This window comes from Notothenia rossii, assembly GCF_949606895.1.
Source record: "Notothenia rossii genome assembly, chromosome: 1".
NCBI classification, from domain to species: Eukaryota; Metazoa; Chordata; class Actinopteri; order Perciformes; family Nototheniidae; genus Notothenia; species Notothenia rossii.
This window is the reverse complement of record NC_136912.1, coordinates 45,335,121-45,354,436: the sequence shown is the minus strand read 5'-3', so window position 1 is coordinate 45,354,436 and position 19,316 is coordinate 45,335,121. Positions and strand designations below refer to the sequence as shown.

Genomic DNA, 19,316 nt, shown 5'->3' with positions numbered 1-19,316 from the left:
GTGTGTGTGTGTGTGTGTGTGTGTGTGTGTGTGTGTGTGTGTGTGTGTGTGTGTGTGTGTGTGTGTGTGTGTGTGTGTGTGTGTGTGTGTGTGTGTGTGTGTGTGTGTGTGTGTGTGTGTGTGTGTGTGTGTGTGTGTGTGTGTGTGTGTAGGTACCCTGACTGGAAACCAAATCCACCAAGGTGAGTTATACTCTTGTTGTTATGTTTCCAATAATCAGTTTTTAGCTGTGAGTCAGTCCCACACATTTAACAAAACGGCAAATTGACACAGATCATTTCGTTATCCTTTTCCAAAAATTATTATTAATTGTTTTACATTTCTTGTGAATAAATGGGTTAGTGTATAAGTGAAGCATAGTTATTTTCATGTTTTAGAACCTAAAATATTCCTACATTTTTCTTTCCCATCATTATTTTGCTCGTTACCAATGCAAATTGTATTAACAACAGTTTAGATGCCCTCACCAGTTCCTCCACTTGATGAATGTTTTCTTTTATCCATTAGGGGCGGACCACAGGGCAGCTCTCCATCCCACTCTGTGCCTCGGTCCCTCTCTGGTTCTCCTCCTGCTGGCAGACGCAGGCTCGTGCCCCATAGGCCGCACACCAGGCCGTACACCAGGCCGTACTCGCCTGACCAGCCTCGACACCAACCCTACACAGGTAGACTGTCTGCAAGAGAGTGACTCAAACTTACTGCAAGAATTCCAATAATGTTAATAACATGTCATGAAGATTTTATATTAAATATCAATTTAGGATTTTAGGATTTAGAAATGTATTGAAATAGGCTTTTCTCTCTAATTTAGTATCCTTTGTTTACTTTAAACCTTACTACTAAAGGTACATTCATACATAGCTGTATTTGAATAAAAATACTGATTTAATTGTTTTAGTTTAGTTGAGCACTGCTCATTCATTATTGGACATACGGATTGCTTTAGACTCGGTAACATATGACTGGGATGAGAGACTCAACCATGTTCTTTTGCTCTCCTCAGAGCACAGCTATCGACCCGGCTCTCGCAACCCCACTCGATCACACCAAGTCCCCCCTTTCTTCAGAGAGAACCGGCCTGAAAGGAGAGACAGGGAGGCATCAGGTAATGCCTGCAAGATTTGGAGACAACCATTTATTTGTTTGAAAATGTATAAACATATCCTGGCTTCATTCAACCTGTTTAAATTAGATAAACTTTATTTTTCCAAAATTGAAAAAGCGTTTTGTCAAAGCAGCATGTTAACAAAAATGAGTTAAAATAAAACAATATAAAAAGATACAAAATAAACAAACAATAAATATACACATCAACAGTAGAAAGATATATATACAGGGTTCGTACGGTCATTGAAAACCTGGAAAAAGTCATGGAAATTCAAAATGCAAATTCCAGGCCCTGGAAAAGTTATGGAAAACAATATTTTTCCCAAAGTTTTGGAAAAGTCATGGAAATGTAACTAAAGTTGCGTCAAATATAATTTACATTTGATCTAATAGCTGAAATAATCTGCGGTCGCGAGCTGTTATGTGCCATCATGACGCGCATGGTGTTATTTTTTTATATATGAAGCGCGAGCCGTGTGCTCGAGTCTTCCTGCCTGTCGGGCCGGCTCCGGTCAGCTACATTATCTATGGTGCGTTCGTTAACTGTGCGGAGTCACTGTGGTACAGATTGCACCGCTGGCGAACAGCTGTTAGAACAGGCCGTTCAGGTGTTCAGAGCAGAGCGGCAGAGCGTGATGTGAACTGAAAACCTTTTCTGTCGCAATATCATTTAAGGAATCGTTGAGCTAGCTAGCTAGCATACATTGTCACTATCTGCTAACGTTAGCTTTAGCCTTCGTTTTCTAATAGTTTTTTTCATAGGCTATAAACAGAGGTGGTATAAGTATAGATATTGTACCAGAGTAAAAGTAGAAGTACTCAGATCTTGTACTTAATAAAATCAGAAGTACTCAGGTCTTTTACTTGAGTAAAAGTAGAAGTACTCAGATCTTGTACTTGAGTAAAATTAGAAGTACTCAGATCTTGTACTTGAGTAAAAGTAGAAGTACTCAGATCTTGTACTTGGGTAAAAGTAGAAGTACTCAGATCTTGTACTTGAGTAAAAGTAGAAGTACTCAGATCGTGTACTTCAGTAAAAGTACCAGTACCAGAGTGTAGGAATACACTCAGTAAAAGTCCTGCATTCAAAATATTCCTCAAGTAAAAGTAGAAAAGTATTTTCATCAAAATATAGTGAAAGTAGCGAAAGTAAAAGTATTCATTGTGCAGGTTGGTCCATTTCAGAATAATATCTATGATATGTTTTATAATGATTGATCAGGAAATTGTTCTCAAAGCTGGTAAAGGTGCAGCTAGTTTGAATGACTTTGTATACTGCAGGGTAGCTTGTGAATTTACTCCAGGTGGAACTGAAGTCTGATTTAACCCTTGATTATATTTCACATCATTCATCCACATCTGTAAAGTAACTAAAGGTATTAAATACATGTAGTGGAGGAAAAGTAAACCATTTACCTCTGAATTGTAGAGGAGTAGAAGTACAAAGTAGCAAAACATTGAAATACTTAATAAAGTACAAGTATCTCAAAACCGTACCCCCGTATAGTACTTGTTGAGTTTATGAACTTAACACCAGTGGCTATACAGATAAAAAGACTAAGCCTTGCACAGAGGCATGAAAATACATTTTCAAAATGCTCAACAGTGCTGCCAAAATTATAAACTGACTGCTACACAATTAAAGTAAAAGCTTTTATACATTTCTATTAGATGTGACTCTTTGGCGTTTCTGTTATTATTAACTGCTTTAGTTGTTCTGACTGCTAAAATCCTCTGTTATTCCTCATTTTAAAGCCGATATTCCGTGGGGTCGGGGGGCTCGAATCCTTGTCACCTTTTTCATACCTGATGAGTTTGCATCCCTGACTACAGTTGCTTTAAGCGTGTAGAAGCTAGTAAGCTAGTAAACTATTTGATTTGTTTTAGATAGGCACAACATGTTTCATATGCCGACCTTATTTTCCTGTTCCATGTTAAAATAAACCATTTTCAGTGGTCATTTTTTTTTGGTCATGGAAAATTAGGTAAAAGTAATTGAGAAGTCATGGAAAAGTAATTGAAAATCATTGGTGAAAAAGTGTATGAACCCTGTATATAGATATTACACACATATATATACACAGTGTGCGAAAAAGCACACCTCCGATCTTCCGGGACGTGTTATTTACAATATCGGACAAGTACATCTTTCCATTCCACATTTTTCACCCATATTTATTGACAAATTATTGATAAATTCAGCTTTCAAAAGGCAGAACTAATTCGTAAATTGTCCGTGTCCCCGCGGACCACAGCTCTCTCTCTCTCTCTCTCTCTCTCTCTCTCTCTCTCTCTCTCTCTCTATGCTCTGGATCAGCTGATCGGTGCAGTTCAGCCTCTCTCTCTCTTTGATTTTCTACAAGCAGCGGCTCCGCTGCCCGTTTAACAACCTCATCTTTGTCAAACCTTATGTTATTTTTCTAACACGTAATGAAAGTTATTAAAGAGTAACTTGCAGGGTTTTTTTTTTACTACATTTATGCCTAACCTTGCCTGAAAATTACAATTAAAAAATTTAATGCAGGATTTGATATGTTTTACGAGACATAAGGGCAGGAATTCAGAGGGAAAGGAGCCGTTTTGAGTTCTGCTACTAAAAACTGCTTTGTTTTTTAACGTTACACGTCAAACGCGTCATATTACGTCACATGGGGGAGCAACTTTCTCGGACTCCTTCCTTTTGCCCAATCCGCGGTAGTAGTTTGTAGTTTTGAGCGGTTGTGATTTAGTGAGCTGGTATTGTTTCGGTAATTTTACATTGCATTTCACCATTTGTAATCATGGTGAGCCTGTGTTTGTGCAGGTTGCACAAACTCCAGCCTGTCAGGACATCGAGTCCACAGTTTCCCTAACAGAAAAAGGACCGGAGCTAGCTTTCGTTGCTGGGTGCGTTGTGCGAGGTGCTTCCACCTCCCTGCAGCACATACTCTCCACACGTTTATCACAGTGATGCAAATTAGTCGCTTTTCGGCGCCTCCCGCTTTTTTAACGCTGATTTGGGTGACTTGTGTAATTCGTTGAGAACCGAATATTTTTTGTTTTTTGAGGGGGGGGGGGGGGGGTGGTCGTCGTCAGTCCGTCCGTCCGGTCACTTCAAAAAAGAAGAAGAAATCTAGATCGCAAAAATAATTAAACAAGCGAGTGCCTGTTTTTCCTGGCCAAGGACAGGTTCATTGAACACAACACGAGCGTAACGTGTCTTCACGTGGTTATATCTGGTCTGAAAGAAGTAAACACACCATTCACCAGTGAATATATACAACACTATATACATTATAATATTGCGCAAAGTAGTTGCCGTTTTCTATAAATGTTCTATATGCTTACATCCCAAATTAGAAAACCCCAACGAAACTGTGTTCACAAAAGCTTGAAACGATCAACCATTTGCTTTCTTTATCTTTTCTTATGCAGGAAATTAATCGTTTTTCTGTTTTTTATTTCATTGTAAATGAATTATTTGAACCCTGTCCTTCTCCCTCTAATTCATGATCAGGGGGTTACGCTCGCTGTGGTGTGAAGCATCCACATGATGACATCAGCCGACATCCGTCCTCCTTTAGGGCGGGTCAGGGCTTCAAGCATGGACCGCCACATTCTTTCGGCAAAACTTTCAAGAGCGGACGCAGGCCTGGAACAAAGACGACCAAGACAACAAGTGCCAAGCCTCCTGGAGCTGTAAGTGTTTTTCACACGAGTAGTGCGACGCTTCACAAAGAAGTCTGCTCTTTTGTCTTCTGCATTTTCACACCTAATTGTGTGGATTATAAGGAATGGTACATCGTACAGATGTTTTTGAGTGCAAAAATGAAAACAACACAAAAACACCTGCTAGTGTGTCTGAAATCAACTGTGTTCATTTAGTGGCTTTGTCCGAGTTTAGTGACTCATTGGTAAAGTGAAATATTGATTGACACAGTCAATGTGATATCAGTAAACAAACAGTAACAGGAAATATTTTTGAACTATTCATATTAAAAATCAGTCCAGTAGATACTAACTTTAACATCGTTTTAGGTGTTGCAAATAGGACCTCAAGCATTTGTTTTTAAGTGCAGCTCGCAGATGATTTCTAGAAATAATTAACTTCTAATGAGTTAATACAGTATATTATAAGTTAATATCAACATTTCTAAAGACAACTAAAATGCTTTTGTGACAAAAAGATTCAGAGTGCAGTACTTGATATTAGGGGTGTAACAACTAATCGACTTAATCGATTAAAATCGATTACCAAATTAGTTGGCAACTAATTCAGTCGTCGATTCGTTGGTGACGTCATCACATGTGTTCTACACCCCGTTAAGCTCCAACGTTATCGCTCTTTTTTTATCGGTACAGGAGACATTTAAAACATATGTCATATGTATTATTGCTACATAAACATTATATCGCAGTCTTAGTGTCGCCAACTCAGTTTCTAATATGCAATATGACTACAAAATGCGTCTATAATGTATTTTCGATCTTCCCAATTCAGACGAGAGATCTCTCCCCCGCCTGCTTGCGAGGGGGCGGGGCAGTTTACACACACACGCAGGAGATGGCGGAGAGAACGCGCTCCGAGGTGTGGTTAAACTTTAGCCGTCTCGATGTGGACAATGCTCGTTACCAAAAGTGCAATAACAGTTTATCATATAAAGGCATAAAACGAGCAATTTGTCTAAACATTTAGCAAAAGTGCACCAGATTCAGACAGAGGAATGCACCGGTTTCGACTGTCTTTCTAGTAGCTCTGTAGCCCCGTCCACGAGTAACGTTTCCACGTCAGGTGTTATGTATGCTAGCAGCAACACACAGAGTTAACTCAGTTATAAAAACATAGGTTAAGGATTAGAGGTAACTGAGTTATTTTGTTAAAGTTTCAGCTATTCTGTTTACAGTTCTGTCATCACATTATTTAATATGATTTGTTAAAACATTGTTGTTTCTTTTGATGTGAAATATTATGCATTTAATTCAAATAAAAAGCAATGTTAGTTTTGTTCACAATTTGTTTAATTAGTTTACCTTATTTCTTGTCAAAAGAACCGTTAATACTATCGTTAAAAGGACCGGATCGATAAGCAGTATTGATATAAGTAGTAGTACAGTTAAAACCTTAACGATCTGAATAATCGATTAATCGTTTCATTAATCGATAGATTAATCGATTATCAAATTAGTCGTTTGTTGCAGCCCTACTTGATATTGTCCGGTTTGTCTCTGAAATGTAATGTGTTTGCTTGCTGGTTTCCAGTGTGCCAAGCTTCCACCAGCCAAGAAAAAGAAGAAAATGGGTTTTGGGGGTCTGGTTTATCTGACTGGCATCCCAAATGATGCATCTGAACAGGAAGTTACTGACCTGGTGGGGTCCTTCGGCAAGATCAACAACGTGATCCTCATGCCAAGCTCTGAGGAAGAGAGCCAGAAGGACGAAGGGCAGAAGGTGATATTTATGTGACATAATGGTTATTGGTGATTTGCAGGGTTCGTACAGGTGCTGGAAATCCTTGAAAATGCTTTAAATTGTACAAGGTGTTTTCAAGGTTTGAAAAGTGCTTGAATTTTGGGAATGGTGCTTGAATTTGGGATAAAGTGCTTGAAATTGTAAATGCTTTACTTTGCTTTTTAGTTTAAAAGAAAATAAAGAAGTCGGAGCGCGCTTAATTGCTTCGCTTTTTACATAAAGCATCTCCGCTCCGGCCTTCCCGCGCAATGCGCGCGACCTGCAAGTGTTTTTGTTACGTGTGACCTGGGCATTCTGATGAGTGATAGATGACAGTATGCCAGGAGGTTGCCGTTTTCAACGAGCGTTGGCTAGCAGAAGACAAATACAAGCCATGGCTAAGACGAGGGTCAAGCCCACGAGTGGCCTCCTGCAAAGTTTGCAAAAATAACGATGCGAGAGTCTGCGCTGACGAGCCAAATGAAAGGTACGCCGTAGTAGAGCATTTTAGATTAGGCTAATGTTGCATGTTACGTTTAGCAAGCTGAATAGCGAACTCGCTGAGGGATAATAATAATAATTGCAGGGGACAATCATTTCATACATGCCAACCTTTCCAAATCCAAAAGAGGTAGGTTTGCGCGTGGCAAATGTGCACGCCCAAATGAGGTAATCAGAAGAATTAGAACCCGAGTAATTACATGTATAAACCATTTATTTAACATATATTGCATCATTTTATGCATTTTTCAGAAAAGGTGGTAGTTTGGTAAACAGTGACATCAACGACATGTTTGGCCTGTAAAATGTCCAAAAGTAAAAGAATGGGAGATAAATATCCCAAAGTCTCCACGTTTTATTATATTTTGTGTGTTTCTGGTCCCCTTTCAGTTGAGACAGTGTATGAAGGATTTGTAAGGATGTAGGAAAGCCAGAACTCTTGTGAACATTGGATAAAGCCAGGTTCATATTCTTGTTCCATGTTGTTGACATATTAGTCAAAGGTTTGCACATAGCAAAATATCTTTGTGTTGCGCCATAAATCAGAAAATACTGCATTAAAAAAGTAATTTCCTGCATTTCTCTACTGATAAAGTGTGATATAAATAATGTACAAGCTTTCAGATTGCTGTAGTTCACTAAACAGAGACATTAACGACATGTTTGGTGTTGAAAATTTCCGAAAAAGTGAAAGAATGGGAGATAAATATCCCAAAATCTCAAAATTGTATTATATTTTTTGTGTGTAAGTGGTCCTCTTTCAGTTGAGACACTGTAGGTGAAGGATGCTTCAGGAAAAGACCAAACACTGGATGTCTTTCATGCCCCTTTCACACCAACGCGTTTTCAGTTCCGGCTCGGAGCTACAGCCTGAAAAGTACAGTTTTTTTCCTGTTCACACTGCAGCGGCGCCGCTTCTTAGCTCCAGAATCCGGTTCACTTTCAGCTCCAAAAAATTGTCGGTCTAGAGCAGAGGTCGGCAACCTTTTTGATATGAAGTGCCATTTAAAAAAAAAAAAAATGTTATCAGCGTGCAAACGATCGATAATTATCAACGGGGGGGGGGTTGAGGAGCTTGACGCTCGTCAACTATCAGCAGGAGGGCGGGGGAGCCTCGCTGCGGGGAAGCAGTGTGTGGACCTGTCAGCGCAACTTACATGATGCCGAATTTAACAAACACATTTAAATAATTTGTTTAAACGGCATAATAATAAGGACGATCGTCCGTTCTGTGATTCTCCAGAGCACAAATGTTATGATATTAGGATCATGCAGAGTGAGATGAGATCGCTGTCCCTTTAAGAGAGAGAGAGAGGGGTGCGGCTTGTGCATGTGTGTTTGTGAATGGTAGAGCGACAGTGAGGGAACGTGTGTATGTTTCTGGAAGTGAAACGGGAAAGCAGAAAAACAGAGGTCTGTGATGTATTTTGTGAAACAGAAGAACAGCTAAATGAATGCAACGTCCTCCCAAGAAGAGCTCGCCTCTCTCTAAAGTGGGTTATTGAACCTGAAGCTTGTTGCTTCTGCCCTCCTCGACTACGGTCTGGGAGCCGACAGGAAAGTTCTACACACAGATGGCCAGTCCGCCCCTTTGTAGCATATTATTTCGATGAGAGATGAGCAGATCGCCACTGGGCTTTCAACTAAATAAACACAGCCACACAAAAACTGCGTCATTTGTACAGCTCCTTATGGGTACTGCAATTAGTGAAGTGCTTTCCTCCGTGGTGAAACGATCAGCACTGCACCACGGAGGAAAGCGGCAGAAAGTCAACTGGAGATAAAGAGAGCTGGGCTGCGTTGCGTGAATGGCTTCCTTCTGCAGGTAACGGGGAGACGCGCTCTGGCGGCGGTCTCGCGTTCAGGATCCGAAAATTAATTTAAATATTTTGCACACTTATTCCACTTATTCCTAGTGTGCCACTGGTTACGGTGCCGCGTGCCAGGGGTTGCCGACCCCTGGTCTAGAGGCAAGAGCTTCGGAGCTAAGAGGCGGCGTCGCTTACGGCGTGCAGGAAACTAAACCCACCTCCCCTGAACATGGGTCGACTGAAGAGTCTCATCATGCCTGCCTACAAGCAGTAGTGCTGAGCAAAGTGACTAGAAGGCAACCGCACAATTATAAAAAAAAACACACTTTATAAAGTCAGGCAACACTAACCAGGCTTTGTGTGATTCTGTTTATTTGTACCTTACTTTGATCATCCGTTCACTGTTATTGATCATTGTGGAGAGCAGGCAGAGGTTTTGTTTTGTATTATAGCAGCTATCGGATGGAATCAATACATGGGCAGCACAGGTTGTCATGTCCAACTATCACAAGTAGAATCATAATGAAAAAGACGCCGGTAAAATGTGCCTGTAGAAAACGGATTATGCCACAATAGAATAGCAATAGCAAGTAGTCAGTTTAGCTTCGGTTACTATGCTAACATCACCCATTTTATACCAGAGAAACTTTAATAACAGCGTTGTGATGCCAAACAGCGTCAATTCAGACTGACACACATTCACTTAAGGGCAGTGACGTGCGGTGAGGTTCATGGTTGGTGAGGCACTGAATTCTTTCAGAGTCAGATTTACAAATATTATATTTTGACCTTAATCAAAAATATTCGGTTATTTTCAAAAGCTTTTTTAGTCTGATGCTTCGATTCATTTTAAACAAACCGTTCAACAAAAGGATACCCAAAATCCAAATATTGGATTGTTCTTTCTTAGTAAGATCCCATTTTCATTACAATTGTGGTCTTACCTTGATTAAGTCCATGCTCTCCTTCTGGACAACAATCTCTATTAGTTTTTTGTAAAAGTCCTCCTTATCTTCCTGTAGTTTCAAAAGTGTAGTTTGCTGTTTGTGTCTATCCGTCTCTGCGTAGAATAACAGTAGCAACAAGAACCTGTGGGCTCACGTGCGCCCCCTTCAGTGCGGCAGAGGTTATGGCTGCCTCTCCTGCTGCTTTTTTCATTGCCGTTATATGATGAGACCAGCGAGCCTAAATATCATATATACGTTAAATAACTTATTTAGAGACTATGTAATAAATGTAATAAAGGGATCTACAAACATTACATTGGTGACCTACAGTGAGATGGTAACAGGCATGCGCTTAGTGCCCGCTTTCCAGCCAGTTTCTGTGGGGTGACACATTCTGAGGTGAGGCAGAGCTCATCTGTGCCTCACCTCACCCCACAGTAACTGGCTTGAGCGCGGGCACAAAATAAGTGCCCGTGCTCCAGCAAGTTACTGTGGGCTTACGAAAGGCAGAGCTCGTCCCTGCCTCACTTCTCATCGCTACCTGTAGTTGTAGCGGAGCTTGGCAAATTGGCTGATTTTGACTTTAAAAAGCGATTGGAATCATACATAAATCACACTTACATCATAGATCAGTGGAGACATTTTATTATTATTACTATTTAGTTTTTCTTTAGTTGTTTTTCTGTTACATTGGAGTATGACAGGGGAGGCAGAGGTAGAGGCCGCTCTAAAGTATTAGCTAACCCAGAGCTAACGGGAGAATAAACTCCAGTGGACGAGCAGCACTGCAGCGGTCGATAAATGCCGCTGAAACACATTAATAAACAATGAACCACGGCACTCTGGAGAAAAGTATAAGCTTGGAGAAGTCGTTATTTTATTTAATCCGACTTCGTATGATTAAAAGCAACACGATCATCGACCCGACGCAGTCCCCCGTTGTTGTTGTTGTTGTTGTTGTTGTTGTGAGCGCCGTTGGTGAGCAAATCAGCGATGTAAACGGTGACGTTGTGACGCAGCAGCGGCTGCACCAGTCGGGCTCTGGGCGGTGTGAACAGAGCGGGAGCAGAAAAGGGAAACCGGAGCTGAACCAGAAAAGCTCTATCTCGGAGCTAGAAAGGGAAAAGCGCTGGTTTGAAAGCCGCATCAGTCGCCAACATTTGTTTTCGAGACACTGACATTAACGGGGAAACCCTGCAGGACTCAAATGCCTCGTCTCTGTTCCCCTAAACTCATTTGGGAGTGATGACTGATTATTATCAGTCCCGCTGGACTGCGGCAGGCTGGCTTGACTGTGTTTTCCGAAGTGGAGGCTGGCTTGACCGCAGCCCCGGGGGTAACGCTGCCCTTCCTTTTCACCAGTGTTTCCGCCAGACCAGGGCTGAGAGGGAGTGCACCCCCGAGAGCGGAGAGGGGGGTGCACTCCTCTCCACCAGACTCCTTTGCCCCTCCAACAGAGGGATGTCCTTGTCCTTTTCGTCATTTCAAGCGATAAAAACTCTCGATCTTCTCTCGAATTATTAATATTTTTGGACGCCCTCGGCTCGAGTTCAGGGCGTCTCGAGCTGAATAAGGGCGTCAAATGACGGCAAGACGCCCCCCTGGCGGAAACGCTGCTCTGCACGTTGTTTCTCTTTCAGAAACACAGAGGACTGTTTGTATGATGGGACCACAGACACGCTGCAATCGGTTACCGCTAAAAGTTGAGTCCAGTGTCTATGGAGTGTCATTTTTATTTTGTATAATTTGGGAAGAATGAAATTCGGTAGGAAAAGCCAGCTAAATTGGTAGGCGGTAGAAACATGTCAAAAGCGGTAGACTACCGCTTACAGCGGTAGGGTTGGCAAGTATGTTTTTTCAGAGGAGCGTACCTATGTTATGTCAGTCGCCATCCTGTGGTGTTCAGAGGATGAAGCGGATAAAGCACTCACGGCATTTCGTGTTATAGTCACGACATATAATCTATTGATTCGACACAGAGCAATTTTAAAAGCAATGTATTTCTACTGGTAGTATGTTTCGTGTCTAAACCAAATGTGACTTGCTCTATCGAAATCAGTCACATTGACACGAAGACACATTTTCGTTTGTATTACTGGTTCGGGGGAAGCTCGCAAATGTGTGTGTGTGTGTGTGTGTGTGTGTATTTTTGCGTTTGTGTACCGGGGAAACACTCACAAGAAACATCGGCTGTTGTTATGCTTGCTGTGACGTTACATTACTCCGTTCTCTGCTTGTAATTATGCCGTTACAAGCTTCAAAGTTGTATTTATCGTCTGAATTTGCCGAAACAAGTTTAATATTCGGAAAGCCAATACTTTCTTTATTTGAAAACAGATGAAAACAAACTGTCTTTTATATAAAATTGAATTATTATACAAGTAAAACTACTTTTTGCTTTAATCCCATGTAATTGTAACATGAACACAGTCTTCCTTTGAAGATGTATAAGTCAGGTGTCTTGAGTAGTCAACCTTACCTACAAATCATTGTACACATTTTTAAACATTATTTTCCACTTGTTACCATTGTGAGTCTATTTTTATGCAGCTCTGCGTGATTTTGTGGCTACAATTCAAGCTAATACGCTACCAGAGATGGACTAAGTACTCAATACAAGATATTGTACTTGAGTAAAAGTAGAAGTACTCAGATCTTGTAGTGAAAGTAGAAGTACTCAGATGTTGTACTTGAGTACAAGTATAAGTAGTACTCATACTTTCACTACAAGGTCTGAGTACTCAGATGTTGTACTTGAGTATAAGTACTCAGACATTGTAGTGAAAGTATAAGTACTCAGATGTTGTACTTGAGTACAAGTATAAGTACTCAGATGTTCTTGAGTACATATATGTACAGAGTCACATTTATGATGATTAAGAGGTATGATTTCAGGTGTTAAGAGTAATGATGGCTCTTGGGAAAAAACTGTCTTTGAGTCTGTTTGTTTTGGATGTGATACACCTGTAGCGCCTGCCGGAGGGCAGCAGGTTGAACAGGTGGAAGCCGGGGTGTGAACTGTCCTTGACAATGTTTTTGGCTCTACTGAGGCAGCGGGAGGTGTAAATGTACATCAGGAAGGGGAGAGGGCAGCCGATGATCCTCTGTGCTGCTTTTACGACTCTGGAGCCTCATCCCGTCGGCCTCAGTGCAGCTGGCGTACCACACTGTGATGCAGTATGGTAATAGGCTCTCGATGGTAGAGCGGTATAAGGTCACCAGCAGCTTAGTGGCCAAGTTGTTCTTCCTGAGCACCCTCAGAAAGTGCAGACGCTGCTGTGCCTTCTTGATGACAGCTGTGGTGTTGTCCTTCCAGGAAAGGTTGTTGGTGATGAGGACGCCGAGGAACTTGAAGGTGTGGACCCTCCCCACACACTCGCCGTTAATGTCGAGGGGAGCGTGGTCGGTAGTATTCCTCCTGAAGTCTACGATGATCTCTTTGGTTTTTGTGGGATTCAGTGCCAGGTTGTTCACTGAACACCATGCTGAGAGCTTCAGTACCTCACTCCTGTAGGCCGACTCGTCTCCTCCTGAGATGAGCCCCACCACAGTGGTGTCGTCAGCAAACTTGGCGATGATGTTCTCTGGGTGGACTGGACTGTAGTCGTGGGTGTAGAGCGAGTACAGGAGAGGGCTCAGCACACAGCCCTGAGGAAAGCCGGTGCTGAGAGTGCGGGTGGAGGAGTGATGGGGGCCAAGTCTCACAGACTGAGGCCGGTTAGTGAGGAAATCTTTGATCCAGGAACAGGTGGGTGGGGGAAGGCCTAGGTTTGATAGTTTGCAAACTAGAATGTCCGGGATGATTGTGTTGAACGCTGAGCTGTAGTCAATAAAGAGCAATCTGACATAGCTCCCACGATGCTCCAGGTGGCTCAGTGCAGAGTGGAGAGCTATGGCTATGGCATCTTCAGTTGATCTATTTGCTCTGTAGAAAGTGGCAGTTTTAAGGCAAGGTGGGATAACAGCGAGTTTCAGGGAGAGATTAAAAATGCTGGTGAAGACCTGTGAGAGCTGGTTGGCACACGCTCTGAGCACCTTCCCAGGTACTCCATCTGGACCAGCAGCCTTCCTGGGGTTCACTGCTTTGATCACACGTCTCACATCATGCTCCTCCACAGTAAGTGGGGGGGTGCTGGAGGCGGTTGGTGGCTGGGGTGGAGTTGCTGATTGCTGCTGTGGTGTCTCGAAGCGAGCAAAGAAGCAGTTCAGTTCCTCTGCTAGCGACACGCTTGAGTCCCCAGTTGCCATGTCACACCCCCTGGAGTTGGTTATGTTCTTAATGCCCTGCCACACCTGCCTAGGGTTGTTGCTTGTGAGGTGCTCCTCAATCCTTATTTTGTAGTCTGTCTTGGCTTTTGTAATTCCTCTCCTCAGGTCGGCTCGAGCAGCACTTTAGAGTACTCTGTCCCCTGACCTGAAAGCTGAGTCACAGGCCTTGAGCAGCATGCGGACCCGGCCAGTCATCCAGGGTTTGGTGATGATGCTTTTTACTCTAGTGACGTAGTCGATACAGTATTTAATGTAGGACAGTACCGTCTCTGTGTAGGTTGCCAGGTCCTGGTGCTGATGTTCAAATACATCCCACTGGGTGTGTTCAAAACAGTCCTGAAGCTGAGCAAGTGCATCCTCAGGCCAGGTTGTAACAGACTTTCTTGTTGGACTTGTTCTCCGTCTAAGGGGGGTGTATGCAGGGGTCAGTAGCAGGGAGATATGATCTGACAGGCCTAGGTGGGGGAGAGTTATGGCTCTGTATGCGTGCTTGATGTTGGAGTACACATGGTCAAGAGTGTTTTTCCCTCTGGTCGGACACTTGACATACTGGTAGAATTTAGTCCAGGACAGATTTTAGGTTGGCCTTATTGAAATCTCCTGCAACAATGTGAACGCCATTGGGGTGAGCCTGCTGTTGGTGGTTGATTGTGTTTATCGATAATGTATTTAAAAGTTATTTGGCTGATTGTTTTATATTGGCTCAGCCAGGTTATATGGGATGCCCAGTCTACGTACAGATCACTCATTTTGAAATATTAAACTTAGTTTTCTTTTCTTTAATTTTTCATCCTCATGTAAAATGCCATCACGAAACACACATTTGGTTGTTTATAGCATAAAGAAAATCTGATTTAATGTGAGGTAGGGAAATAATCATTTGAGTATAAGTATGTGTATATAAATATGTAATTTACAACAGCTGTAAGATGCTTGAAAAGCTTGAAAATGCACCTTGAAAATGCTTGGAAAGTGCTTGAATTTGACTTTGGAAAAGGTGTAAGAACCCTGCATTTGGAAAGAAATGAGCTATTAAAGGAATTTTACAGAGATGTTTTTTGTTCATTCAATAATTATGTTAATATTACAGAAAAGGCTATAACATACCAGCAAAAAACATATATTTTCATTTTGGCCATTTCTTCAGGTTGTGCACACTATAACATTGTCACATTCCCCTGTTGCAGGCATCGGTTTGCATGATGAGGGCTGAAGATGCCCTGGCTCTGGCCAACTCCACACATCTCTCCATTAGAGACCAACAGATCACTTCTTTAACAGCCAAGGTACCTTCAATCACAATATTATAATGAAACATTATTATATTTATAATAAAACATTAATGGCATTTCTATCATTAAAACTTGTGATACATGGAAAACATAGAGCTTCCACCAAGAAGCCTTTGTTTTGGACACATGTATGTCATCTCATGCACACTTTCAGTTAACACATTCTATTTCTATGTTTTAGAAACCTGAAATAGTATGGCCTTCTGAAGCTAACAGGTTTGTTACAGCTATCTTCTTTAGCATTCCCCGTATTAACCCCGGATGGTTACCATACCAATTTTTGAACTGTTCTGGTTTCACTCAACTATTTCTATTTGTGACTTCACAGCATACCTGCTCCAGGACCGGACAGTGGGGCTGCTGGGCCAGACTATGGTAGGACAAGTAGCAGAGATTATTATCCACCAATAAAATAAGTCATGGCTGATATATCCCGTAGCTTATTCTGCAGGTACTAAACCATGTACCGTAATTTTCGGACTATAAGGCGCACCTGAATATAAGCCGCAGCAGCTAAATTGAATGATGTGTACATATATAAGCCGCACTGGACTATAAGCCGCAGGTGTTTTAATGTTTAATTACCATATGTAAGGGTTCGTGCACAGAGGGGATTGTCGGGAAAGAGATGGCTGTTTGAGGAAGCTCCCATTTATTAACATTTCAACAAACAAGTTGCATATTTGCATAACGTATTCAAGTGTTACCATTTAGTTCAATAGTAGCTACAGAACATGTACTGTGCTGTGTAAACTGTACTGTATCACATAGCGTTTCAGACACACAAACTTTTCAACTTTCAAACTTAAACGGTGCTATCCCAGCGCACGTACCGGCAGTGATCAACAGCAGCGGTTTTCAACCAGTAGTACGGGGACAAACTGTCTCGCTCTCGTAATGTCTGTCTTTCTTGCTCTCGTTCTGTCTCTCGTACCACTCTCGGTTCCACTTTTACTTTTGCGCGCTACCTGTCTCACTCTCTTCCGGCCTCCAGCTTTTCCTGCTGGAGCCCGCCGCTTAAAGGTGGGGGGTGCGGACCGGTCATAGAGCCCATAGAGTTAAAGGAGGTGGCCGTTAGCTGTAAAAATCCATAGATTAGCCGCACCGTTATATAAGCCGCAGCGTCGAAAAAAAGGCGCGGCTTATAGTCAGAAAATTACGGTACTTGACTTGCAGCCAAGTCAGGCACAAACATCCTTCTAACACTATGAAGTGAATTCAACAGAGCCAGGGTGTCTTTGACTCCGCTGGCTACAAACCAAAACCCCTGTTCAGAGATAAGTGGTACTACGAAGGTGGTTATCAACTGTTTTTGTGAACCCAGGCTTTCCTCCTCAGGCTCTGTGCTTGTTCACATAAAAAGCTGCGTTTTGTGCGTCATTTGAGTCATGAACCGCATGAAAGCAATTGATAGTCGCCCACTTCTGCCTTATAAGAATACAACAAATTAAAACACAGCATAAGCCGACCTGTTACTTCAAAAAGGAGATGAGTATTGGAAGAAATATACTAATCTGTAAACACATGAGAAATGTATTTAATTTACCACTCGATGCAATCTGTGCCTCCGGTTTATTCTATAAGCTTGATTCAGCAGATTCAAAACACAGATATTTAAAATTGCATATATGTGGTTGGACAGTGTCCTTTTTTAAATGAAATGTATTGATTAAATTATATCTGTGATACAATAGACATATCAATTTTCTAATCGGCTTTTGTATTAGCTGCAATATAATAATAATATATTCTGATAAGAATATTTACCCCTCATAGATTGAATACAAAGGCACGCTATCTAAAAAGAACTAGTTGGTAAACAGCAAAGTTGGCTGATTTCAAGCCTAAACTCTGAACATAACCTGATCTGGAGCAGGTTATTTCTGCAGCATAAGTTCCCCTTTGGTTCTCCTCCTAAGTGGAGTTTTTGGACCTGGAAACCTCACAAACATGGCCTCAGCCACACTTCCCAAGTCCACCCTCATCAAGTCAATTAACAATCTGCTACCAGGGCATTTATGAATAACCCTGCCCATCTCCAGAAGTTTAGTTCCTAAACCTATTTATAGAGGTTAGCCCAGGGGTCTGCAACCTTTTTGACCAAAAGAGCCATTTTTCTCCTTTTTCCCAAACATTTTTTTGTGTGGAGCCGCAAAACATATTTCATAGCTTGATAGCTAATAAAGTTGTATTTATTGTTATACCAGACACAACTTTTTTTTTTTTGCATTTATTAGGCTATTTATTACATTATATAAAACTGTTAACCTCTAATAAGAAACAAAGAACTCCTATAAGGAGAATTAGAAATAATACACAGGCCTACTTTAAAATAAATTAAACACAGCACTTGAGGAGTCATCTGCACATTTGAAGGAAAAAGAAATATTATTAAAATGGGCCCACTTTGAAATAAATAAAACATATAGCTGCACCCTAAAAAGAGTTAAAGGTAGGTAAGAATGGAGAAACCAGCTCGAGTGCGCTAGAATTTGAAAATACACAACCGGAACAAATATGCCTCTTCCTTCAGACTTTCTCACAGAGTCCCTCTTCCAACACACACGAACGCACACATGACCAATGAGGGCACGAGATAAGTTTGTGCACAGATGGAAGGCTGACAGGCAGGTAGGCCATCCAATCATTTTAGCCCTCGTGCTTTTTACAGCGCTACGGCTTCCACAGATTAATTTGTTTATGTATTTATTGTCAAAGCATTTAATATATTCATTGCTATCGGGACGTTAAGAGCATTCCATTGAATATAACAAAAAGTGTTTTCTGAAATAAATTAAATACCCCATTGAATTATGACTGAAGATCGTCAGCTGTCTTCCTCTCCCGTGTTGTTCCTCGACACCTAAAGGCTGCAGCACCTTTGACAACTTCTCTCCACATATCAAACATACCGGTAAACCAGCATCGTTTGCTGTGAAAGCATAGCACTCTGTCCACGCAGAATTAAATCCTGTGTTCCTCAAATACTTTTCTTTGATTTATCCATAGTTCGCTCATCGAGCCGGGGGTCAGGTTATTCGCCTCCAAGAAAAGGCGCTCACGCGGGACCGTAGCAGGATGTGACGCATATTTTAATTGACCTAATTAAAACCGTTTTGTTTTTTATTTATGTGTCACAGTATCACCTCAAAATACAAGATACGAAACATTTTCAACCATGCAACAAAATATAAATAGTCCTACAAATACTTTTATTTTATATCCTTCTTATTTTTGTCTAAACTCAAGGGAGCCAGAGCAGAGGGCTTAAAGGGCCGCATGCGGCCCGAGTTGCCGATCCCTGGGTTAGCCCAACTATATCTAGGTGGTAGCAATCCACCTCCCTCACTATCTGTCTGTCCGTGCCCTCAACCTGCTGCCTGGCTCACAATGCAACTGACCCCTGTGAATTCTGGTCCCACAGGGCTATGCACATGTTCACATATTAGTGGGGTTGTGGTTTTTGAAAATGTTCTAATGTAGCTCTCTCTGCTCTTTGCCCGATCTCCTCCCTCAATTTCTATTGCAGGAGCTGAGTCTGAAAAGAAGACGTCTGATGAGGTACATGATCACACATACCCTGTATAACATAATTATTGTGTGCTCATCTCCTGCTGAGTGTCAAACAAACTCTCAAGCTGACACATTCTGCCTTATTGTATCTTATTGTACCTGGATGTGCAATCCAGGTTTTTTGTGTAATAATAGAATCATGGTATTAAATCATTTGGCATCCCATTTAACTTCCAATACATCTCTGCCACAGAAGGCCATGGTGTTGATCACAGGACTTCCTGAGAGCGGCTGGTCAGAGAACAGCATCATTGAGCTGGTGCAGCCCTTTGGAACTCCCTCTGACATCATCCAGGCAGCACACATCGGAAAGGTTGGACACAGTTTCATCTGAAGCTTTTGCTGTTTCCCGGAGGGGAGAAACACAACAGGATAGCAGTAAAAGAAG

General features: G+C 41.8%; 1 protein-coding gene across 3 annotated transcripts in view; it reads left to right on the top strand.

The window, feature by feature from the left end:
• Positions 1-19,316, top strand: part of LOC307033882 (uncharacterized protein) — a 59,662-nt gene that overhangs the window by 28,791 nt on the left and 11,555 nt on the right. The window contains exons 4-14 of one of the 3 annotated variants that reach the window (XM_079672513.1): positions 153-182; positions 508-665; positions 1,004-1,105; positions 4,604-4,785; positions 5,588-5,674; positions 6,347-6,535; positions 15,251-15,349; positions 15,537-15,571; positions 15,684-15,730; positions 18,885-18,916; positions 19,125-19,241. In XM_079672513.1, the coding sequence (XP_079528639.1) occupies positions 153-182; positions 508-665; positions 1,004-1,105; positions 4,604-4,785; positions 5,588-5,674; positions 6,347-6,535; positions 15,251-15,349; positions 15,537-15,571; positions 15,684-15,730; positions 18,885-18,916; positions 19,125-19,241 (1,078 nt within the window). Of the gene's footprint in view, positions 1-152; positions 183-507; positions 666-1,003; positions 1,106-4,603; positions 4,786-5,587; positions 5,675-6,346; positions 6,536-15,250; positions 15,350-15,536; positions 15,572-15,683; positions 15,731-18,884; positions 18,917-19,121; positions 19,242-19,316 lie in introns of all 3 variants that reach the window. The other 2 variants (XM_079672512.1, XM_079672514.1) reach the window with 2 other exon arrangements.